At 39.4% G+C, this 24,269-nt stretch overlaps 1 protein-coding gene across 2 annotated transcripts in view; it reads left to right on the top strand.

The window, feature by feature from the left end:
- PDE7B (phosphodiesterase 7B) overlaps positions 1-24,269 on the top strand; it is a 296,607-nt gene that overhangs the window by 154,683 nt on the left and 117,655 nt on the right. Inside the window, exon 1 of one of the 2 annotated variants that reach the window (XM_037045698.1) lies at positions 6,427-6,869. The exons of the other annotated variant lie outside the window; for it this stretch is intronic. Within the exon in view, the coding sequence (XP_036901593.1) occupies positions 6,632-6,869 (238 nt within the window). The 5' untranslated portion in view covers positions 6,427-6,631. Of the gene's footprint in view, positions 1-6,426; positions 6,870-24,269 lie in introns of those variants that run through there. 2 annotated transcript variants of the gene reach the window in all.

The following is a 24,269-nucleotide window of genomic DNA, read 5'->3' as shown; positions in this document are numbered from 1 at the left end:
AGAAATGCAAAGTCTTAGGTCCCCACCCAGACCTGCTCTATTCGATTCTACAGATCTCCAGGTGGTTTCTATGCACGCTAACATCCGAGATGTATGGCTCTAGAATAGCATATGAGAGATACCTTGAGGCATAGGTATGTAATGTGTCATCACCAGAAGGTAATAAGTGAAAGGAAGAAGGGAAAATAAAGAATATTTTGAAGAGGCAGTAGGATATAATCCCTACACATGTACCAGTTAAAATTTCCTTGTTCCAACTTGACTGTGAAATCCATAAACATAAACAAAAAGAATGCCAAGGTGAACAAAAGATCCTTTTAGACTTCATCCTTACCATCTTCCCACTTTTCTTTTATGTTGTTTATATTGATAATCTTTCTATATAAGTTAGTTGTCTAGTTTATTTTGTTTATAGTAAGAGGAAAGCAGTGTCATTCGGGCATTTCCCAGCACTTGTCGAGAATGTCTGGGTAATCTCCCCTCCAACCTCCATGAAAGCTTCCAGAACTCATACATCTCACTTGCAAAAAAAGTAGAAACACACTTCAGACCTTGTTTAAGCCACTTTTTAAACATTATAATTGGTTTTACACTGTACTTCTTTTTAAAGCACATCAAGTAAGTGGAAATCACCTAGTAGCACTCAAACTTGTAAGAATGTTTGAGGAATACAGACTCTACCAAGCAAAAAAAAAAAAAAAAGAACAGGCCCACATAAGTTTGTCTAAGGAAATTAGTCCAGTGGGAAGCCTGAAGACACGTGTTCACTACCACAGCGTGGGACACGTGCTGTTCCACTCCTGAACGCCAAGCATAACCCTTTAGTCACTGTGGACCAAAGTTAAAATTCCCAATCAAGTCAACTTGTACAGTATTAACTGATGTGCTAAGTAACCCATGGTAAAGATCGGGCAAACTCACTCCCCAGATACAATTCACGGGCTGTTTCCACACCCTCAAAACACAGGTACTCTGAGTGTTTATCCTATTGACCTACTTCTTTAGCACATACTTTGTTCTTATTTATCTATTTTCATCCACACTTTAATGATTTCTTCTACTTTACCTACCCCAACTTTACACCATCAAATCCCTCATTATCTGTCCCATTGGGCCACTCTTTAATACTCTCTCGCTCTCTAAGTCCCTTGTCATTGATTTTTTTCTACTCGTGCATCTTCACGGGGACTGCAGATTTCAAGGTGCAAGGCTTTGGCTTTTCAGTTTTTTAATAGATCCTAGGAAAGTATAGTGAAAATTTAAGTTTAGACAAGTTGTTGATTATGATTTCTTATAGCTTAAAAATAGTGATTTAAAGGTTTTAAAGCACATTACAGTTTTACAAATGGATCTTGCATTTTAATTTTATTTTATTCTTATAAGATCTGAGCATGATGGATAAAGTGGTTATTGCCACCATGCCCATTAGTAGACAAGTCGCCAAGTTTGAGGCAAAGCTCAGTGGTGAGTTCGTAGTTCTTGTAACCTTAAAATAAGTAGCTTTTGAGGGCTACTTTGGAGATTTCATTGTTGTAGCTATTTTTTCTGAAGCTGACACACCCGCATATGAGATTATGGAAAGTGTGCTCTATCACCACTCACAGCCTTTCACACTCAGGAGTAAGTTATGAAACCTTAGAAAAGTTTTCACCAAAGAATGCCACCATCACACAGCAAAGCATCAGGAGTTTGGTAATGGAGGGAATAGAGGTTAGGGGAAGGGCAGGTTGGCGGGTTGGCTGATTTTGTTTTGGTTTACCATGCCACAATGTCTTCTTTTATGGATGGGTTTTCCCCAGCAAGAAGGAGGGGTGCTGGGGAGAAAGTTCACCCATCCATTCTTCCAGGATTTTTTTCTCAGCCCCTTTCTTATCGGATTTGTTGTTGTAGGTGAACTGTCAGAGGAAGTGAACTGAGCATTAGCCAAGATGTGAGAGCCAGGATAGAGGTCTCATGTCAACTAAAACCCTCATCTCTTTCTCTCTTTAAATGCACGAAGAAAAGTCAAACAAGAAGTGGTAACTCACCATGAAAACCAGAATATAGGTGGGGGAAGCCAGGCAGGTGCCAGTGCCTGAAAAAGCACCCAGGGGCTGACACAAGATGTTCTACTCCCTTTGCCGCTGGTCTCGCTATTAACACATATTTACAGAGTGAATAAGAGAATGATTGGTTATACTTGAGACACCCATAGTAAAATCAAACTATGAATCTGTCAGCACAACCCCTTCTACTTCCCCCACCTCATCTTCCCTCATCTTGCCCCACCTCCTCTCCTGCCTTGCCACATGACAGTGGAGACATGTGCTGCCTTGTATGGTCAATCTGAGGACCAAGTCCTTTCCCTACTTGCTGGCATTCTTCCCTGAGACTAGTTAAGGTGAAAGTTATTACACTTCTATTTCTCCTGAAGGATACTGTAAATTGTTCAAGCTTCTTCTACTTAGACCACATTAAACAAAGTTGAAAGACCCGTTTTTCCTTTCTTGCTCATTCTGCATTTCATTTGCATTACATTTGTGAAGCCAGAGTGGTCATGAGTGTTTGTATTTGTGAGTGTGTGTGTGTGTTTACACATCTATATTTGAATTGATGGAGAGAGGAAAGGCCAGGACAAAATAAATAAAGTCCCTCAATAGTTTCAAATTTTTCTTTAAAGATAGAGAGGGGGTGGGAGTTAATAAGAGTATAAAGTACTTTCAAAATATTTATGAGACTTTCATTAAAATGAAGTTTTGTGAGAATCTATTGATAAGCTTAAAGTAATAGGAAATTGAAATGAATATGTGTTTCTAAGGGTGTATTTTTAAGTGTACATTCTCTAGAATGTTTAGAAATATTTAATACTGTAAATACTTTATTTTTAAATCAAATATAATAAGGACTTATCTGCCTGGAGACTAGAATACCCATAAGTCTACATGATTTTACATAGCCCCCAGAACACCACAAAGTCTTCAAAATAATTCAGGTTCTAAATCAATTACAGTAAATCCTCACTGAATGTCAGTGGGTTCTGCAACTTTAAGCAAAATTACATATAACAAAACAAATTTTTACCATAGGCTAATTGATATGAACAAGATTTTATAGGGATCTTAGGGAATCTCATAATCTCATCAACATTGAACGTGACCCAGAGAGGACTAATGGACTAATGACATTATTCAAGGAACTACTGTGTGTATGTTTTTGACTATTTTTTCTTGACTACATACTGTATATTGTGGTTATCAGTTCTTTCCTTTATAGCTGCAAACACACAGCAAAGTATTTTTGATAGAATGAGGTATCCATTGGAACAAACTGTTTGGCTTTGTTAGTTCTCATTACATTTCTTTCACACAAGAACTAATTTATTTCCTTTTATTGGGATGTTAGGTTGACTCACAATGTCTAGGGGAAAATGAGGTTACTTTGAAAGTCCATATTAAAATGTCCTATCTGTAGCACATTAATTGTGGATATTATGATTTGTGAGAACCATTACATGCCACACAGATGAGTCCTCTTTGCTCCTGACCTCTCTGGGTACAGAACCTCCTCCCCAACCCAGTGGTTCAGACTTCTGGCTACAGATAGATACTTCCCCAAGGTGAATAATGCCCAGCGAGTAAGGTTAAAATCACGGGTTTACAGGCATGCTCTTCTAAAGTAACTCTCTAGAAGACAAAAGAGCTCACAGGCTGTGCAATGCTAGCTACAAAATGTAATAGAATCGCCTTTTAGAGAATTTGTGTGGTTCAGTGATTTTAGTCCAACAAATGCGAGCATCTTGTCAACTTGTCCCAATCTCCTGAGCCTGCAGTTGAGCCAAAAATCTCGAGCCAAGCTTTCTCGCAAGATTTCCTGTACTTCCTGTTTCTACGTGAGCCAGAAATACCATGAGAATGACCTTTCTTGTGGTATTTTTGCACTTCTACCCTTGGATAAAGAGAATCCCATATTGGGGAAATTTTTTTAATTGTACAACATTTTCAGTTTTCACATCTTCAAACGAAGTAACTTCCTCTTTGGGAATGAAAATTTAAAATAGTGTTTCCTTGGCCCTAACTCATCTCCAGTAGGAAGTATTCACATTCAGTGACCCAACAATTTGCAACTTTTCTAAGATTTTTTTTTTACAAGGAAACATGTAAAACAATATAGCGACTACAGTGGAAACTCACATGCTTGGATTTTTTTAAAAATGTTACTCTTGAAGCAATGGGCAATGAAGAGTTGTATGCTTAATATATTAGTGTATGTGACATATCATATCATATATTTGTTTTCTTTGTTCTTTAACCCCTTTGTTCCAAGGGTCAGGATATCCTGATGCTAAGTACTATTGCAAAAAAAAAAAGAAAGAAAGAAACTGAACAAAAAATAAAAATAGTCAAACACTTAGGAAACTCTTCAGTTGTTATGTCAAGGAAGTTTGTGAGTGAGGAGTGAGTTTAAGACATTATTCAGGAAATATGCTAATAGAGTACAACAGCCTACATGTGCCTGTTTAATAAAACAGTCTGGATTCTGGAGAGGCGTAATGCTCCCACTCTGATAGAAAGGTAAGATAAGTACTGGAAAGGTTGTCCAAAGTGGTAGAAGCACCAGACAGATGCTTAACTCCTTTCATCTTTTCACAAAGAGGGAAATTTTTAAAGGCATACCTTCCCTATACGCGGATCAGTGATTATTCTTTAATTGGGTTATATGAATATCTGGTCCTGATAGGAAGAGCTGTCTGATTAATATTTTAATAAATAAGTTCATAAGCAGTAGTGTCTTCAAGGTCACTACTATTGTAATCTCTTACTGTTTTACACCCTCAAAGTTACACCAACCCTACTTTGTCTATTAATAGGTTTGCTCATATACTTTTTCATCTGGAGAAAAAAGAAAAGCCACTTAATTCTGTGTGAAAAACTAGACTTATTAACCCTGGTTTTAGAGGAATAATAATGACAACAAAATTACAGTAGCCTTTGCTTGTTTCAACTTTTAAAAACTGAGATGAGGGCAGTGAAAATCAAGTACACCCTCCAGTGGCCTTCCTCCTCTCCCCCAAGTCTCCTCCTCCCTCCTCTGAAGAAACAGCAAATGATTGTATGACAAACCAGCCCCGACAGAAACATAGAGCAGGAGTGACAGATTGTACATCAGCAAAATAACATCAGCAAAATAAACTGCCAAGCAAAATAAAGCCTTTTGCAATGCAGAGAAAGACAGAATTGTTGCGATGATGGCCCCCAAGAAAACAGGAGCTATCCACATGAATGTTCAAGTTCAAATTGTTCCCACAAACCCAATTTGCAGCAAAAGTGCCAAATACAATACCACCCCACTTTCATTTATGTCCAAGGCCTTTCACACAAGCTACAAGGGGTGTCCCCTTTATTGTATGGAGTCTGACTCCCAAGGTTAGAGCCTCCAGCTCTGAGCGGAGGGACACAAGACCCCAAGACGTGTGACCCACGATCGTCCCCAACTGAACCACTCTCAGTGGGGGCACAGCTGTTAGTGACCCAAATATTAAGTCCACATGCTCTGTCTCTGGAAAGGGAATCTTCAACACTCTCTTTTCTTTTCACTGTCATTTATGCCCCCGTGAATATCTTTTAAAATTGTCATTATTACTTCCTTCTGTAACAGGTCTTTAACAATCCTAAACTATGTGTTCAGAAGATGCCACCTTACCGGCACGTTTGCATGAGAATCTTGATACTTCCCTAGTTTACTTCTTTTGGAGTTGGCTTTGGAATGTGATTCAATGTTATTTCCCTTCCCACTGAGGGCAGCTGAGGTTACAAACGGATTTGACTAATAGGCCAAAACTCAGTTAAGCTTGCTGAGAACTGAATGACAGCAAAGGGGGAGGGATACGGAGAAGGGCGGCCTGTGAACTGTGGCGCTGAGGATCAACGTGAGAGCCTTCTGAAAACCCTCATCCCTGCAGAGCAGAGTGGACGGGCAGGTGGCCCCCAGCCAGGCCTTCCAGAGAGAAGCAGCTGCAAATTGGTTCTGCGGGTGCTCAGTTTTGTGAGAGCTCCTTGAAGTTTGCAGGACTAGAGCCAGGGAAGCTTTGCTGCTTCCTGCACCCGCGGGGGTGACTCCTTACCTGACACCCTGAATAACTGGCCTCTGGGGGACCCCTCTGAGAAGCTGGTAAAGGGTAACCCACTTCTTTGCCTGAAGTCCTTAACGCTAAACAAGCCACTCGGCAAGACTTTGACAAGCACCAAAAGAGAACTGAGAACAAATAAATCAGAAGAAGAGGAAAAGCAAACGCTAAGACCTCGATAGCTTTTTCCCCTGCTGTCGTTCCAGCTGTAGCCTGGGATTAATTAAGTGCTGTGAAGTCAGTGCCGGGGAGAGAAGGGGAAAAAAATGCATTCTATCTCTAAGGAAGGAGTACAATATCAGTTCTCACCAGTGAGAAACCTTGGGAAGTGAATCGCTGTCGCTGTCAGTGTTTGTGGAGGGACTGGAGGGACAGGGTGGCTGTGCCAGGCTGGCGGAGGCTTGCATTTCCAAAGCTGGAGAGGATTTCACGGGGGTTCTCCTTCCCGTGCCTGGGAAGAATTTCCCCTCTGGTAGCTGCAGCCGCCGCGGCAGCAGCCCTACCTCCTGTTTGGGGGAACAGGGCAGAATGCCTGTGCTCGAGCGCTATTTCCACTCGGCAGAGCTAGGCAGAAGGTGGACAGCCCCACAAGGTGCGCTGCCCTCCTCCCTGGGCAGCCGGCCGGGGTGCCAGCAGGGGCCGCTGCCCTGGGACTTGCCCGAGATGATCAGGATGGTCAAGCTGGTTTGGAAATCCAAAAGTGAGCTGCAGGCGACCAAACAGAGAGGCATTCTGGAGAATGAAGATGCTCTGCACAGCTTCCCAGGTAACTGTGAGGCGTGAAAGGTAGCAGAGCAGGACCTGATTACTTTCAGTCCCTTCCTGGGAGAGCCCAAGTCTTAAAGATAGGAAAAGGCAGGCCGAACAGTCTGTAGGGCAGAGGGTTCGAGGTCTGTGACTAACGAATGTTTGTTGTATTATAGAAATGCATCTTAAAGTTGAGTGATGTGGTAGGAGGAGCATTAATAGCCTGAAAATTAAGGAACCTGGGCCCTCGGCTCAGCTTGCTTGCCCTGGGGCTAAAACAAGTGAAATTTCCTGAGCTTCAGTCCTCAAAAGGTGGGGCTGGAATCGGATGCTCTGTAATGTCCATTTTTGCCTCTGCAGTTTCACAAATTGACAAGTCAGAGTTATCTCCGAGAAAGTATTCTTCTCGGGCTGCTTTTTGTAAAGCTTTATGTAAAGTAAAATATGTTTCCCAATGTTTAACTATAAAACTGCAGCATGCATGAGTGATCCCAGGACAGATCTGGCCTGGAAGCTTTTTTATGTCATGAGAAAGTTGATAAACTTCCTTGCCTCAGTTTCCCCTTTCCACAAATGGCAGTAACACAAATTCCCGCATGGTTGTCAGGAAAAACTGTCACTCCCAAATGTGAAAGTGATTCACTGGGGCTTTGTCCTGTTCTAAGAATGTGCTGTGTTTGGGACCGTTGTGCAGGACTTTGCTGTTTCTAACAGTGGGCAATGCAACCACAAAGCGACCTGGGAGCCCTGTGAAGGACCCCAAGGGGCCGTGGCCACACCATAAACCAAGAATGTGTGCAGGGTGCCGTCTCCTTCGGGAATATGTTGGTAGATATTTGGAACGTGGTGGTTCACTTTAGAAGAACGAACAGGAGTGTGTGTTTATGCCTTCAAAGACTTGGCCAGCCCTGGCATAACTTTGCTTGGGAGAGATGGGCAACCAGACGGAAAAGATAGACCAAAAATTACCTCTCTCTTTCTCGTGGAAAGACACTAGGAAATCAAAACTCAGCAAAATTTTGTTTTTAATCATTTATGAAGAAATTTTTAAAGTGGTCTAATAACCTAAAAGTAATATTATTTAAAAAGTAGTTCTCTGGGAGAAAAAAAGATTTCAAAGGAAGAAAAACACAACAGAGTTAGTCATTGGTAAACAAGGAACACTTAGGAAAGAGAAGGAAACCAATAGGACTGAGATTTATGTGGCAACAAGGAGATGGGTGTCCAGAGAAATGGGTCTTGGTCAGAGGAATTAGGTAATGCTAAAGGAATTCCAAATTGTGTGTGACTAGTACAAGAAAAATGGAAAACCCACCTGAGCAGAAAAGGTAACTGTGATACTTGAACTATACTCTTGGTTTGTTTCAGTGTATTAAATGATTAACATGCAAATTTTAATTTACGCCTTTGATAAAACTACCTAATTTGGCTATGGGGCTAGGTGTATATTATTATTGTTTTATTTTATTTTATTTTTTTCCAATTTTTTTATTTAATTATTTTTCAAGTACAGTTTTCTGTCTATTACTCCCATCCCATCCCACCCCCCCATCCTCCCCCCTCCCTCCCATTATTATTTTGTTATATGCTAGTGGGTGTTTACTTCCCGAAAAAGCAATACTACAGGGGGCTTCTGTAACTTTTTATCACTTAAAGGTACATTTTTCTGGATGTTAAAAAAATTGAGCTAGTTGAGTCTTAATACGCCCTAGACTCACTTTAGATGTAATACGTCTCAGTGACCACTTTGGTTTCCGGGAAGGCTCCATTTCAACGCCTTCCCGAAGAACGTCTGCTTGCCCCCTCTCCTTCCTCCCCTGCCTTCCCACACTCAAGGCTCACACTTCCCATCATGAGCATAAAGCCTTCTCATCCATGTTAGCAACAGGGAGCCATATGACAAAGCCCTCGAAGACACGGAGCTTTGCCTTCCACTGTTGTCTCACAAGTCCTCTCTCTTGTTCCTGATACTGCGTTCTCTCCTCCCACCAGAGGCCCTTCAGCTCAGCCATCTTCACTGCAGTAGCCTGCCCGCGAGGGCCACAAGAACACTTGTAAAATAGTCCCACGAATCTGCCATTCTTCCATTTTTAGAAAGTGATGGTTTAAGCTGTTTTTCATTCTTGTGTAGAGGTTTATGGTAGAAAGCACCTCAAAAAAAAACAACACCAAACCAAATGGCATCTCAATTCCTCTCTCCCTCTTTCCCCTCTCATACACACACATACCCGACCCTCACCTCAGAACCCTCAAACAATTTTTCCTTCAACAATACTAAACAACCTGCTTCTCCTCGAATGCATCGTGTGGCACCCTGCCTCTGAGCCTGGCCTTGTGTTGGGTTGTCTTTCTTTGACTCAGCCAACTGAAAATGTTCTGTTCAAACTACGAAGTCCAGTTCACGCAGTTCGGGCACACTTTTCTTGGTAGCAACGTTCCTGTCTCTACTCCTGCCCCCACTTTCCCCCACAGTCACTTATTCTCTTTTCTTGGCTATTTCTACCTGAGGGAACAACATATTACAGTTATAACACACAGTATTTTTGCCATGTTAGTAACCAAAAACAAGAAAGTTAAACCGTGTGACATTCTACGCATATTTTGACTGCTGTCAGTAGTCAAAATGTATATGTAAAATATGTTTATATGTTTACATGTAAAAAAACCGCCCTGGCTGGTGTAGCTCGGTGGATTGAGCGCAGGCCTGTGAACCAGACAATCGCGGTTCGATTCCCAGTCAGGGCACATGCCTGGGTTGCAGGCCAGTTCCCAGCAGAGGACACATGAGAAGCAACCATACATCGATATTTCTCTCCCTCTCTCCTTCCCTTGCCCTCTAAAGATAAGTAAATAAAATTTTTAAAAAATACCAAAAAAAAACCCATGAAATTACAGAAATTCTGAATAGAATCAACAATATATAGAGGACTTTAGAGACATGTCTCTGTTTCTTAATAATATGGACTTAACCTTAAAGTTTTTCACTTTCCTTTTCCTTAGTGAAGGGCATTGTTATTTTTTCCCAGGCTCCTAGGCAAGACTGGAACATTGTTTCTCCCAAATGAAACAAGAGTATTCTGAGATTTTGCATAGGTAATAAAGGGGGAGAATAAAGGGATTTCTAGGAAAATAAATACATAAATATGTATGTGTGAAAGATTTTAAAATGCAGTGCACTGAACTGTGAGTGATGGAAGGTGGAAGGGAGCAATGTCCCCTGAAGAGAATGAGAAGTGCTAGAGAGGAGGTGACAAATGTGAACTGTTCTATCATCTTCATATGGGCATTTACTGGAGACTATTGGTGACAATTCAAAGCAAAAGGTTGGAGGAGGAATCGCGTGACAGGAGGAAGGGAGGCTCGCCATTTTCACATGTCAGGGGCAGGCATCTTGGTGTGCCTCAGAGCTGGGCTTTAGCTGAGGCACTGTTCACCCTGGAGAGAGACTTGGAGGTTGTCAGCTGGCTGCCCAAAGTCGGAGGAGCATCCGTTGGGTTCACTGAATCATGCCTGATTACTTCATTTTATTAATAGCCACACCATTTTCCCTTTATGAAGAAATGAACAGTGATCCAATTATGTAGTTAACACTAGATCCAGTAAATAGTTCAGAGAGACTGAATGACTCGTCCAAGGTCTCACATTGGCACTGTGACAGAACCAGATTTGGATCTCATTTTGCCCATATCTAGTCCACAAAACGAACACAATGAGGGCACGTTTTAGGTAATTTACACTTAAGTCAAGATATGGCTTTATTGATTATATGTAGAAGGGCAAACATGGGAACTCAAAAATCTTGGCCAAACCAGAAAAATAATATTATCATGCAAAATAAGGCAAAAGGATTGTAGTTCCTCTAGATTTTTCTGCTTATTTTGTGGGCTTTAGTTTTAGATCCATGCTTCAAGGGCTCGGAAGGTCCAGAGAAGGATTCCCGTTTATTATTGATAGAAAGTAAGCTGCAGGAGTGTCCAACCTGTGGCCTGCGGGCTGTGTGCAGCCCAGGATGGCTGTGGATATGGCCCAACACAAAATTGTACATTTGCTTAAAACATCATGAATTTTTTTTCATTACATGTTGCATTGTATTTAACGTGTGGCCCAAGACAACTCTTCTTCTTCCGGTGCGGTGCAAAGATGCCAAAGGGCTGGACACTGCTGAAAAGTTTAGAGCATAGTAGTGAGGGCCTGCCCAGAAATTGGAGACTGGAAAGAGGGAAGACGGATGGGAAATAAATACAAGGTTTCCCAAATGCTGCGAGTGCAAATATTATTCTAATTGTGATTCTAGTCAGCAATCTGTGTAAGACCAGACATCCCCTAGCAGGCTTGTTCTTAGCTGAAAAAATAATTTGATTTTGGAATTCAACCAAATAACTGCAAACTCTGCTGCTTTGGGACCTACCTTTCATTGTGGTGTCCCTGGTTTAAATTTTGCATTGCTTTTTACTTATTTATTTAGCTTGTTCCCATTTCAATAGCCTTTGATTTCAGAAAAATATAAAAACACACATCTCCCTCAAACGAATAATGTATTTTCCCCATAGCTATTTTACTTGTCCTGCCTTTCAAAAATACAAATATTAGAAATATGCTTTATACTCAGCCCTTAAAACCAAACACCTTCAGATAAGAAACTCGCCAAAAGCATTCTCTGATTCTAGCACTATATAATTCAATTCAAATTGACATTTAAAGAGCTATGTTAAAATATCTCAAGTATCAAGCATGATATAAATTAAACACGTTGAAGAGAGAACACTATCATAATTCAAAGAGCACTTATTGGATGCTTAGTGTATACAAGGGATTCAGAGATGAATCAAAGGCTTACTGAAAGAAAAACAATTACGAATTTATGAATCAGAATTCCATCTTCAGCATGGAATAAACGCTTGTTAGTTTAAACCTCTCTGTCAACTAAAAGTACTTGCTATACTGGTAAAATACAAAACACTTATAAAAATTCAAACACACTTTCAAATACTCATCTCTATTAATAATTCCATTCAAAGAAGGACAAATTGCTATGCTCAAAGAATCATCAGTCTTAACAGTAGGTAAGTTGGCATTAATTCATAACATTTGTCTAAAACTACTTCTTGTAGACGTTAACCTGCATTCAATCTGTAGCTATACTGGGTAATAATCATTGACAAATTCATCATTCCTTTAAATGTGAACATAAAATTCATTCAAAACTATAATACATCATCTCCCCTGGAACCAAACCTGTACCTTTACCTGACTTTCTTGTTTCCGTAAATGACATCACCCCTGCACAAGCCCAGTCCACAACTGTTCTATCATAGAACCAATAACAACTGGTTCTAAATACATAAGAGTGGTTAATAGTATCAGAGTGTTGTTGCGGTGTTGAGATTTTTTTTTAAATTTTTAGCATTTTTTATTGTTGTTAAGTTACAGTTGTCCCCATTTTCCCCCAAATTGCTTTTACCTGCCCCATCTAGCCCCCACTCCCTAAGACAACCCCCTTCCTATTGTCCTTATTCATGCGTCCTTTGTACATGTCCCCTTCTTTCCCTCATTAGCCCCCTACCCCTACCCTCTGGTCCCTGTCAGTTTGTTCTTTATTTCCATGTCTCTGGTTCTTTATTGTTCATTTGTTTGTTTTGTGAACTTGGTTTTTTTATAGGTGAGATCATATGATATTTTTCTTTCACTGCCTGGCTTATTTCACTTACCATAATGCTCTTCAGTTCCATCTATGCTGTTGCAAAGGGTAAGAGTTCTTTCTTTCTTTCTTTCTTTCTTTCTTTCTTTCTTTCTTTCTTTCTTTCTGCAGCGTAGTATTCCATTGTGTAAATGTACCACAGTTTTGTGATCCACTCATTAACTGACGGGCACTTAGGTTGTTTCCAGTACTTGGCTATTATAAATTGTGTTGCTATGAACATTGGGGTGCATTGGTTCTTTTGAATTGTTGTTTTGGGATTCTTAGGGTATAATCCCAGCAGTGGAATTGCCAGGTCAGAAGGCACTTCCATTTTTAGTTTTCTGAGGAAATTCCATACCATTTTCCACAGTGGCTGAACCAGTCCTCATTCCCACCAACAGTGTATTGGGGTTCCCTTTTCTTTATATCCTCACCAGCACTTGTTATTTGTTGATTTGTTTATGATGGCCATTCTGACTGATGTGAAGTGTTATCTAATTGTGGGTTTAATTTGCATCTCTCTGATGGCTAGTGATGTTGGGCATCTTTTCATATGTCTCTGGGCTCTCTGTATGTCCTCCTTGGAAAAGTGTCTGTTTAGGGCCTTTGCCCATTTTCTAATTGGATTGTTTGTCTTCCTGGAGTGAAGTCATGTGAGTTCTTTATATATTTTAGAGATCAAACTCTTGTTTGAGGTAGCATTGGCAAATATGTTTTTCCGTATGATAGGTTCCATTTTATTTTGCTGTTTTCTTTAGCCATACAGAAGCTTCTTAATTTGATGTAGTCCCATTTGTTTATTCTCTCCTTTATATTCCTTACCCTAAGGGACATATTGGTGAAAATATTGCTGCATGGGGTATTGCTGAAATTTTCCTGCCTATGTTCTCCTCTAAGAATTGTGTGATGTCATGATTTATATTTATTTAATCCATCTTGAGTTTATTTTTGTGTATGGTGTAAGCTAGTGGTCTAGTTTCATTTTTTTACATGTATCTGTCCAGCTCTCCCAAACCATTTGTTGAAGAGGCTATTTTCACTCCATTTTATGCTCCTGCCCCCTTTGTCAGATATTAATTGACCAAAGACACTTAAGTTTATTTCTGGGCTCTCTATTCTGTTCCATTGATCTATGTGTCTGTTCATATGCTGGTACCAGACTGTTTTGATTTGTGGCCGTGTTGAGACTTTAAATTATTTTATTTTATTTATTTACTTACTTCCTTATTTATTATTGTTGTTCAGTTTTAAATTCTGCCTCTCTATTACTGAACTGTATGAGTGTGAGCAAATCACTTCATCTCTCTCTGCCTCGGTTTCCTCTTGTGTAAAAAGGAACTAACAATAACACCTTCACAAAAGGTGAGTATTAAATGAGATCGTGCAAAAAACAAGTGCTAGAAAAGAGCCTCAGCCCTACTACATTCTCAGTAAATATTAACTGTCATGGCTGTTGATATGGGAGCTATGTTTTCACAGCTTATCTCACACTAGTGCCTTCTTTCTATTCAGTTACGTGCCCTTTGGTCAAACCTCATGGTGTTTTGTCTATAATTTTGCAGTGGCCTCCAACTATAGTATGCTGTCTACCCTTCTTCTTTCTACTCTATGATTCAAATTGATAACATCAAAAGAAAAATCAGAAGACGTCTCACCCCTCTTCAAAATCCTTCAGTGATTTTTTCATTGTGTACAGAGAAAATCTAAATTCTTGTATCCCACATTCAAAGCCTTCCCCTCTCTGGATGGAACGAGCTCATTTTCCTGCCTTATTTGTCACTCCTGCCCTCTACGTACTTCACATCCCACCCAGACAGGACAAGCGCCCCACAGCTTCCTGCTTGCTATCTGCTCATTGTTCCCAGTGCCTAACTTCACTTCCCTCCATGTCCCCAACTTCTGTTATTCCTAAGACCCTACTCATATGCCCTTCCCTGAACAAAGCCTTCCTGAGATTACAGAGGAAAAGTATGTCTTTCTCTTCTGTGAGCTCACAGAACTTTCTTTGTACTTATTTCACTGGCAAATCACTTGAGTATAATTAATGTACATTTTCCTCCTTCCCTCCTATATATATTTTCAGCTTTTTGAGAATCTGGAGAACATTCTATTCTCTTTGTGTTCTCCCTAGACTCTTTCACATGACAGCTACTCAACACACTTTGATAAGTGAAAAAGGGGAATTATCAAAAAGAATAAAATAGCTTACAAGTTATCATTAAATGCATGAATGGTCTTTTTTCTAGGCACAAATTACTCAAGAAATATGAATCCTAGTTCTTCCCTTTAATGGAATCATTTTTAAACTTTTATTATGCCAGAAGATCAGGATTAGTCATTATAGCTCTTAAAATAAAAGAAAAATACACAAGAGTAAATTTCAGAACTATTAAAATATCTAAAGTGTGTGCAAAACTAATATGAGACAGTTCTCTCTTCATATAAAAATTGTAATTTACTAATAATTATAAAAATTTGAATATAAATTATGCCTTCTTATATATATTTTAAAATAATTGCTCTGTTCATGCATTTTGAGACATTTTCTATCAACTGAAATTTCAAAAGTTGCTTCTTTTACAGATAACAGTCTGGATATTTCTCAATGTAATTTCAAAAATAGAATGCGGAAGGTGTGTGTTTACCCAGTCCTACAAGTGAGCTTTTGAGGGGATGGAGCTGAATGGAGGATGTTATTCCCATGTCCTTTGCTCTTTGCCTGGAAACAGTTTCTTTTTCCTTTTTTTTTTAAATAAGACTTGTTTAACTGGAGAGCAAAGCACTGACTTTTGCATCTGATTAATTTCTAAAAGGAAAACATTAGAATTTTTATTGTAAAAAGACCAAAAGCTCCAAGTTATTTTTAACTCATAGAGCAACTGAAAGTATGTGCTGTTTTCTACTCTCTGATTACCCTCACTCTTTAATTATCAATACACGTCATGGTACGTGGTAGGTACTTACGTTATGTCCAAATAGTTAGCAGAGATCAAAGGACTTGTGATTTCATACAGTGCTCCAGACTAAATGACACAGAGTGTAGACCTTATATTTTTCTATTTCTATTTATCTGTCTCTGCATTACAACATATTTCTCTTTTAAATTAAATTCAATTTCTAAAATGCCAAGAGACCACCCCAGGAGATCAGTCTTGTACCTTTATATTTGTCTTAAATTTCCTCAAATTACAAAATTATCAGATACCCTTTCTTGGAGTACTTTTTTTTTTCACATAAAAAACATATGACATGATATTTTATAGATTATACATCAAGCCCCTGTTCTGAATGTTTTATTTCCCCAGCTCTCTGACACTAGCCCTGAGGGAGAACTAAAGAAGAGACTGAAGGCCACGGTCCTCATTAGTAAGAACAACTTAAACCTTAAAAATTAGCCTTGTGTGCAATTAGAAGGCATAGGTGACAAAGCAGGGGTTAGTTGTGCATAGCCTTAAAAGTAAACCCAAAAAGTCAAGCATAATACAGAAAAATAAAGCCCCCAGAGAGCAAAAGGCAACTTTCAAGACAGATTAAGTAGCAGTTGTGTGTACTTGGTAGTAGAAATTGAAAGCTAAAAAAGCCAGAAAATTGTGAAATAAAACCAAGGTGAGACATATGAGAATGAATATAAACTTTAATAGAGGTATTGAGAAGGAAAATTCAATAACCAAGGCTAATGAGTCACATAGAATGCAATAATTAGAATCTTTCCCATGGAATTCTCAGGTGTTCCCCAAACTTCTGGAATTAAAGCCAAGTCCAAGGTTCTCTTTTTTGCTTCCTTCTTCATCTCTTTCTGGATGGCACTCAAATGTCTCACATAAATCTATAGGCTTGAAGAGAGCTTCTAAAAACTCAGAGACGTTCATTTAGAGGGTCTGTGACAAAAATTCGTTCAAAAAAGTAGATAGAATTTGCTGAGGAAAATGATTCAGAGAAAGAAGAGAAAGGGACAGGTAGAGAGCCAAGCATATAGCAGCACGGGGAAAGGGAGGTGAGGTCAATACAAAGAACCTGAATTCAAGTGTAAGGAGTGCAATCAAAAACACATACAGAAATGCAGATGAGACAGTCACTGTTGAAGACATTTGTAACAGATCACAAATTTCCATACTCAATTGTGCAATAAAATGTAGCCCATTTCTCTTCTTCACCTAGTCAAACATTCCTCTTGAGCCTATCCTAATGGGGGGGATGGAGGGGGTAAGAAAATTTGTCCTTACTAATTAACAAGTTGGTGGTCAGTGTCATCCGGGTTAAATTTCTTCTTTGGGGTAAATATTTTCCTACCCTTTTCTCTCCAAGGTGGTATCTGGGCGAATGTGTGTCTTGGGCTCCGTACATGTTTTTTCCACATGCAACACAAGGGCCAAACCACAGACAGGGAAGCAAAGTCATGTTCATCTGGCCACTGGGATCTGCCTTGGACTCTCTTCCCCATAATTCCCTGGGGTGTCAGGAGTAGATGAGCAGATGGACTTACTCCATCCCTTCTCCCCAGAAGAAAGCCTCAATGTAGAAGCAAGAAATTACATCTGTAGGCCTAACTCTCTATGTTAATGGCTTATAATAAAAAATGTAGAGTTTCTTTATCTTTCCACAAAGACCAGTTCTCAAATTTATTATTCTGTTGCAAACTCACACACACAAAAAAAACAAAAAAAACAAACCAAACAAGCAAAAAACCCTCTTACTACAAAGATCAAATGATGAGTACTAACTCTCTCTCTCTTATCCTCTTTTCATTCTTGCCAAAGCATGCCTAATTATCCACAATGGATGCCTCTGGTGGGGAGAAGGGGAAGATATGCACAGAAGAATACAAAAGTAAAAAGCACATGGATATAATTCAAAAAGCATTATCTCCATCAGGCACTGGTTGAGCTACCAGGTGCTGGGCCCTGTGCTTGAGCACTGCGTACTCAATAATATTTTAATTACATTGCTATGCTTATGCTGAGTCCAGTTGTTCTACCCTCTCTGTTACTTCTCCCTCTCTCTCTTAAAATATACACATGCATTTTAGCAGTCATGTCAGGACTATGACACTGAAATGTTCAACTGTGCGAAACAGGATGTGGACAAGTCACACCTTTCTGGCCAGTTTCCACATGGAAAGCTGAGGCTTTGTGTCTAATGCAAATTGGAATTGTCATAATCATGCAGAGTATTGTACTGTGATCAGGTCAGATACATTTTTGTTGCCTGAATGTGCTAATTAGAAAGTTTTGAGCATTCTTATACCCCTTCATCTCTGACCCCGAGGGAGAAGATGGGGTGGTAGTCACTGGGAGGAGCAAGGGCACCAACGTTGTTAACAAGGCTCTCTATTTCCTTCAGGTATTTTACCAGGAATCGTTATTGCCTCCTCCATAGTAGTTGATACCCAGAAACTGCTGCCTCCTTCCCTATCCTTCTCTCCATAACTCACTTGAAGTTTAGGTCCATCTGTCTTTTGCCCTCATTGTCTTCTTTAAATATTAGTTGAATTCCACACTGGTTTCCTTGGAGCAGCCCCTAATTCTATAGAACAAAAGAAAGATTTTCTTGTCAATGAAATTGGCATATAAAATTAAGAATTGTGAATTAACCAGGTTTACAAACTCTAAAGCAAATTATCCTACCCTCTTTACTCCTAATTATCTTATTGGGGTTTTTTTGTTTGTTTGTTTGTTTGTTTTTTGTGTGAATAGGTGCACTGTAGAATATAAATAGACAAAATTAGACTAATGCAAATTTTGTTTGAAAAATTTTGAAAAACAAAGTTTTAAGTGTCTCAAATACTCCAAAATTTTGAAACACTCTAGGAAGTCACAGAATGGAAAATTATATTTTAATGTTACATTTAAATATTTAGCATCTTCTATGATACAATATGTATTAATTGAATAGGGATTTATTCCCAACTTATACATATAAGAAACTTAAACTTATATTGACTGGTTATTTGTTCAAGATATTAAAAAGTGGAAATAAATACCACAATTCAAATTGTTAGGTTTCTCTTCCAAAACAATTTAATTGAATAATTATCTTTCGAGTGTCTATTCGGAGCGTAGCATTATGCCAGGTACCTGGGAGGAAAACAGAAGGAAAAGAGGTTATGAGCCATTGGAAAAGACTTCCTGACATCAAGGCAAATGGCATATGTGTTAAGAGACAACAGAAATAATGCTCTGTGAGAACACTGAGGAAGGACCATGACTGCTTCTTCAGCTAAGCTTATTTAATAATTATCATGTGCCAGACACTGTCTGGTTCCTTAGAAAATGAATATATATTAACCAAGAAAGCTGAGGTAGATGAATAGAGATAGATAAAAGGATAGATAGAGTGGGTAAGCCAGGTAGGTAACACGTTATACTAGAGGTGCATACGCAAAGTCTGTGCCAAAAGGCAAGGGAGTGGCTAATTCTGTCTGTATGGTGGGTGTTTAAAGAGTTGTCAGAGAGGAGGGGATGTTTGAGGTACATTTCAAGGTGTGTTACATTTCTCCAACTGAAAAAGAGATGGAGGACACAGTAAGAATAAGAAACTGTGGGGCAATATTCAAAAAATTCGAGGGAATGCCAAGTCATGGGATAGGGAGTATGTTTGGAGGAAGACTAGAGCTGAGACCAGAAAGGCAGGCTGGACCTGGATTACACAAGGGCTTCGTTTACCTCTCTCTGCAAGGAGTGTACCCTCCAAGCAATGAGAAGGCTTCAGTAATTTCACTGGGAAGTGACATGATAAATTCTACGTTTTAGAAAGTTGATTCTCTAGCAACAGTGGCTAGTACAGAGTGGGACTTGGGGTGAGGGTGCTAATGGATTTCTAACCATCAGTATGGTGTTTATTGATCATATTGAGTAGGTACTAAGAATTTTGAGATGATGACTATTTTTCCTTCAACTTACAAACCAACTTTTCCCAAGTGCTATAGCATGATTTTACACAGAACCAGAAGAAATAATGCACACAAATCATCAAGCCGAAGCTTTACCACTCAACACCACTCTGTCCTGAAGGATTTATATTCTGGATGTTCTTGCATCCAGAACCCCCATTCCAGCCGTGCTCATCTCTTCCCCAGATTCAAGACCTGACACAATTCATCCTCAGCCGCAGAACAGTCTATCCTTGCCAAGTCATATTTTTTCCTGTCTTCAAGTTGCCATGTTTATTTAACCAAATAATTCTTTCAAGGCTAGGCCACAGGATGGATGAGAAAATGTATAAGAAAACACAATATTTTATATAATTTATAATGTAATAAGTTAGATAAAACCACACACTCAAACACAAACCAAGTGTCATGATTCCCCATGGGGGCTGGGAATTAACTCAGCCCTCTCTACAGTGGCCAAGTGAGGCTTTTGGTGACCTGGTCATTACAGCTACATGTTTAAGATGATTAAGATCTCATCAAGATGTGACAGGTACACTTCTTGGTGAAGGAATTAATGTGAATACAGGAACAAAGCCAGAAAAACACAAGAAATGACTGAGAAATGGAGATTAGTCAAGTTAGCTTATTGTGATGTTTGGCATTAAGAATGGTGGGAAACAGAGAGAAAGACATTAATGGGACCAGGTTGCATATGGACAAGAAATCTTAACTTTTGTTAAATGGCTGAAAAACTAAGTGGAGAAGTAGCGGTCTTTGCATTTTATAATGAAAAGTTGACCATCTAGTTGAGCCACTCCATTTGTTAGATGAGAAAACTGAGACACCCCCCCCTCCCCCCGTCCACAGAGATCATACAACATCCTTGGAGCCAGTCTGAAGTCCCTTGGTGCCCAGCCACACTGCTGACCCAGCCACACTGCCTGCCATGGTCAAGCCCTTCATCTCTACAACTCCAAAAATTCCTCTCTACACAATAATCTCTCTACATCTAATTTTCTGTCTTTTCACTCCCAAGCACTAACATCTCTGATTGTGTTATATGAATGTGTGATATCCATCTTACACAAGTAAGAATTATAATGTGTATCTACAAATGCATACACGTGTATGTATACACTTATTTCTCTTATTTTCAAACTTAGATTAGAACTTGCTCTGGGCAAATCTCAAGTCTGCTCTTTGTGAATTTCCCTATCTAGGGTGCCTGCAATGTATGGAAGTGAGAATCTAAACAAGATTGTGAGGTTAAAGGAAGTTGTACACAAGGCAAATAGAGATGGCAGCTGCTGGTTGCTATGGCCGTCGTAAATGAAACATTACTGTGATCCTGTGCGATGGCTCTGTTTCTATCTGCACTGTTTCGGGGAGGGAGCGTTTCAGGGGAGTAGGCCAGGCAGAGCCAGTGCCTGTGGCTGTTGGAAGCTTGGGTCTTAATACTTTTGCCCATAAACCATTAAGGATTAATTAACCTCTCAATCTCTCAGGCTCTCTTTGCGAAAAGGGTTGAGCTCAGAAAGCAAGCTGAAGATTTAGCAACATTTAGGCAAAATTTTATAAAGCTCACCCCCACCCACTTTTTTTCCCAATATTTTGCTTCTATAAGGTTTTCATACCCCCAAAGGAAAAGCGTAACCTGGGTGGTTATGTTTCCTCCAAAACCCTCTCTCCCTTCTCTCAGAAGCCTTCTTGGCTGCCTACACTATGCCATTCACAGCCTGCCTGCTCATTACCACCCAAATAAAGCAACAGTTAGAAATACAATTGAAGTGGCTTCTTCGTTTTAATGAACAATAGACCTTGTTCCATTAAAAATAACACCCTACTCTGAACCATTACAGAAACATTTTTTGATGTTTAAAAAGAAATGTCAGCAACTGTGAGGGGGGATAGGGTTGGACAGAGCTTTCTGATGTTGTTCTTAATTATTTTTACTTCATGTTCCCTGTACCTCTGGCTCTAGCGGAGGCAGAAACAGTGAAATGCCATAAAATAACCCTCCCTCGAAGTATATTTGGCCTGACAGGAAACAGGAAATACCAGAAAAGATCACAAGAAAAGCTGTAATCATAAGATTTCTAGCCTAATTCTTTTGACGTCAGCAGTTTAGATAAGTCCGATAAGCAATCACAAGCGTCCGTGAGCGCCAGAGTGCCAACCCAAATACCCCCAGTGCATCTTCAACCCTTTTGAACTCGCACATTGTTATTTCACCCCTGCCCTCCTGTCTTCCCCCAAGAAGCATATCCTGAAATTGTGAATTATGGATTTCATGTCAACATTAAGGTATTCAAAGACCTTACACAGAGCTTCTAAACTGGTCGGATGGCCAAGGCAGCTTCCTTCCTGCATTATAAACCATGAATGAAAGTGACAGTTAATAAGACAAAGAAAATTAACTCTGCTTAGTCTCCAAAAAAGTTTGCTCCCTAGAGTTTATTCCAATCTTGACAACTAAACTATAGCTATGACATATCTTTGATAATACGCAAAAAGATACATTAATATATCAAAGTATGCCATAGTCTTCAGTAAATCCAGTCATCATTATTATCTCCTTTGCAAGCCACCAGGGCCCATTGCCCACCACACTAAAATATTTATGGGTTGGTTAACTATCAGCGACGTGGGGAATACACTGCCCTCTGGGAAGTTCTGTAATTTCGGAACCAGAACGGTGGAACTCAACCATTGATGATAAGCAAAGGCACTTATATGGGCTGGTCAGAGGATGAGGCAAAATTTTAAATCAAGATTTATATTAATATTACATTACATGTAAATTTAAAATTTTCTTAAAAGTTGAGGATAACATCTTTAAACAATATCTACTTATTTCCAAAAAGATTTGTAAGCTTAAAAAGTTGCAATAAAGCACGAATACTCAAAGACAAAACCATGGCCCACTTTTAGCCCTATCACTGAGGAGACTTCTCTTCAGTTCCTTATCAAGTTTCAAAGACGGCCGGGAGCCAGACTGCTTTGCCTCTTTACTCAACCATTTGGACCCCAGCTTTCTCACCTGCAAAATGAAAATAAGGTTAGAAACGGTGTCATGATGCTGCCGTGAGGACTAAATCAGATAATCCACATAGAGAACCTGACATACTGCTGGTATGTAGGAAGCACTCTCTAGAGCATTTTTAAATGCTAGTGATTATTATCCTACCTCTTTTTCACTTTTAATAACTGCCCAGAAATATTGTTGCCTTTTTTGCTTATCCTTGAACAGCAGGAAATACTTACTCAATTCACATTCACTCTGCCAAGGTCTGTTGCTCTGAATCATAAATCAAAAAAAAAGTCATAAATAAAATTTTGGCTTAATAATATTGATTATATTTGCAATTCCGGTGGTACAATTTTGAAAGTATCCCTTCATCAAACTTTCATTTATTATCCATCAGTGTGTGCAATGAGAGCCTAGTAGCTCTAATCATACAACTGGCAAAATGTTCTGAATGATTTGGGTGGATAAGGAGTTTAAGTTTGGGTTGGGTCAAAGTTCAATAAGCTAAAATATAACACCCTTGTGTTCTCGTTTTTGAAAAGTCAAAAATTCATTATGGTATGGATGGTCAATTAATGTCAAAAGCCTGTGTAATATATAAAACACAAAGTGTTTTATTTGAATCTAGTCTCTACTCTAGATTACCATTTTGTTGGGGCAATATCCGCTTCAGACATTAATGCAAAAAGCCAATTCACAGCATGTTGCCATTAGAATTCCAGCCACAGCTTTTTAGGAATCCAGACTGATCACTCTTGACAAGCAGTAGAACTTTCCAAAGCACCACAGAGAGAGAAACTTTTCAGAGAACCAGAGGTTTTATAAGGAGATCAACATACTAGTTTATTTCTTAATGAAACTGGCAGGGGTCAATGTCTCCTAGTTTTGTTTGGGGAAAACCATTATATTTCCTCGTGAGATTTCAGAGTCTGGATGATCTTCAGTTGTAGACAGAGGACACCCTGAGAACATATAACATCTGCTCATGCCAAAATCTCCAAAGAAATCCTGAAACCATTCAGAACAAGCACTGTGTTTGTTGAACAAAGACTGTCTATTCCACCCCTTAGCTCCATCACTCTCCCGAGGTCCCTCTCCTGGGAACTCACCAGAAAGGTAGAAATAATGATCAAAAGGAATTAAGAAAAAGAATGTCTGGTTAACTGATTTTACAGGAGTAGGACTAGTAAAAATCATCCCACTTTGCAACATACTGGTCATTAACGGCCCTAGCACATGGTATTCTAATGTTTTAAGCAATAGTAGATTCAGGAAGCTTGCATACCTCGATTCGTATCAACTCCAATGTTGATTAGTATCCTCTTGTGCTGTTAAACATGGATTTGGGAAAGATGAAAGGGAGGGCCAGTGGAGGGTAGATATTCATAAGTGGTGTTTTACAGAATTCAGGGAAACTCAACTATACCATGTTTATTTACTTGCACTACTAGACTACAGAAATTCCAATGAGGACATTGAGGTGAAAAGAAAAAAAAGTAATTTATATAAGAAATAGTCTAGTATAATGTAAGACTTTTAGGTTCTGCTATGAAAATATCAGAAATAGGATTGGGAAGTCAGCAACCTAGAAAACACATAATCCACTTTTCAGATGCATGAATTATGAATGAGCCACTCTGAGCAGGTGTTCAACGTGAGCAGTGCTGACACATGAAGTTGACTTGTGCTTTGGGCCAAGGGTGGTCTAGGAGCAACTTTCCAGAACGAGGATAAGTGGCTAATTTCTTAGGCTGAGACAGGTGGAAGAATAATGCAGACTCCATCCCTGGCTCTGGTCTCTCAATAGCCCCTCGTTGCAATTATACAAAATTAATCAAAT

The sequence above is a fragment of the Sturnira hondurensis genome, unplaced genomic scaffold (genome assembly GCF_014824575.4).
Source record: "Sturnira hondurensis isolate 20B ecotype Veracruz unplaced genomic scaffold, ASM1482457v3 Scaffold0004474, whole genome shotgun sequence".
NCBI lineage: Eukaryota > Metazoa > Chordata > Mammalia > Chiroptera > Phyllostomidae > Sturnira > Sturnira hondurensis.
Note: the sequence above shows the minus strand (reverse complement) of the source record. Positions and strands in the feature narration are given on the sequence as shown.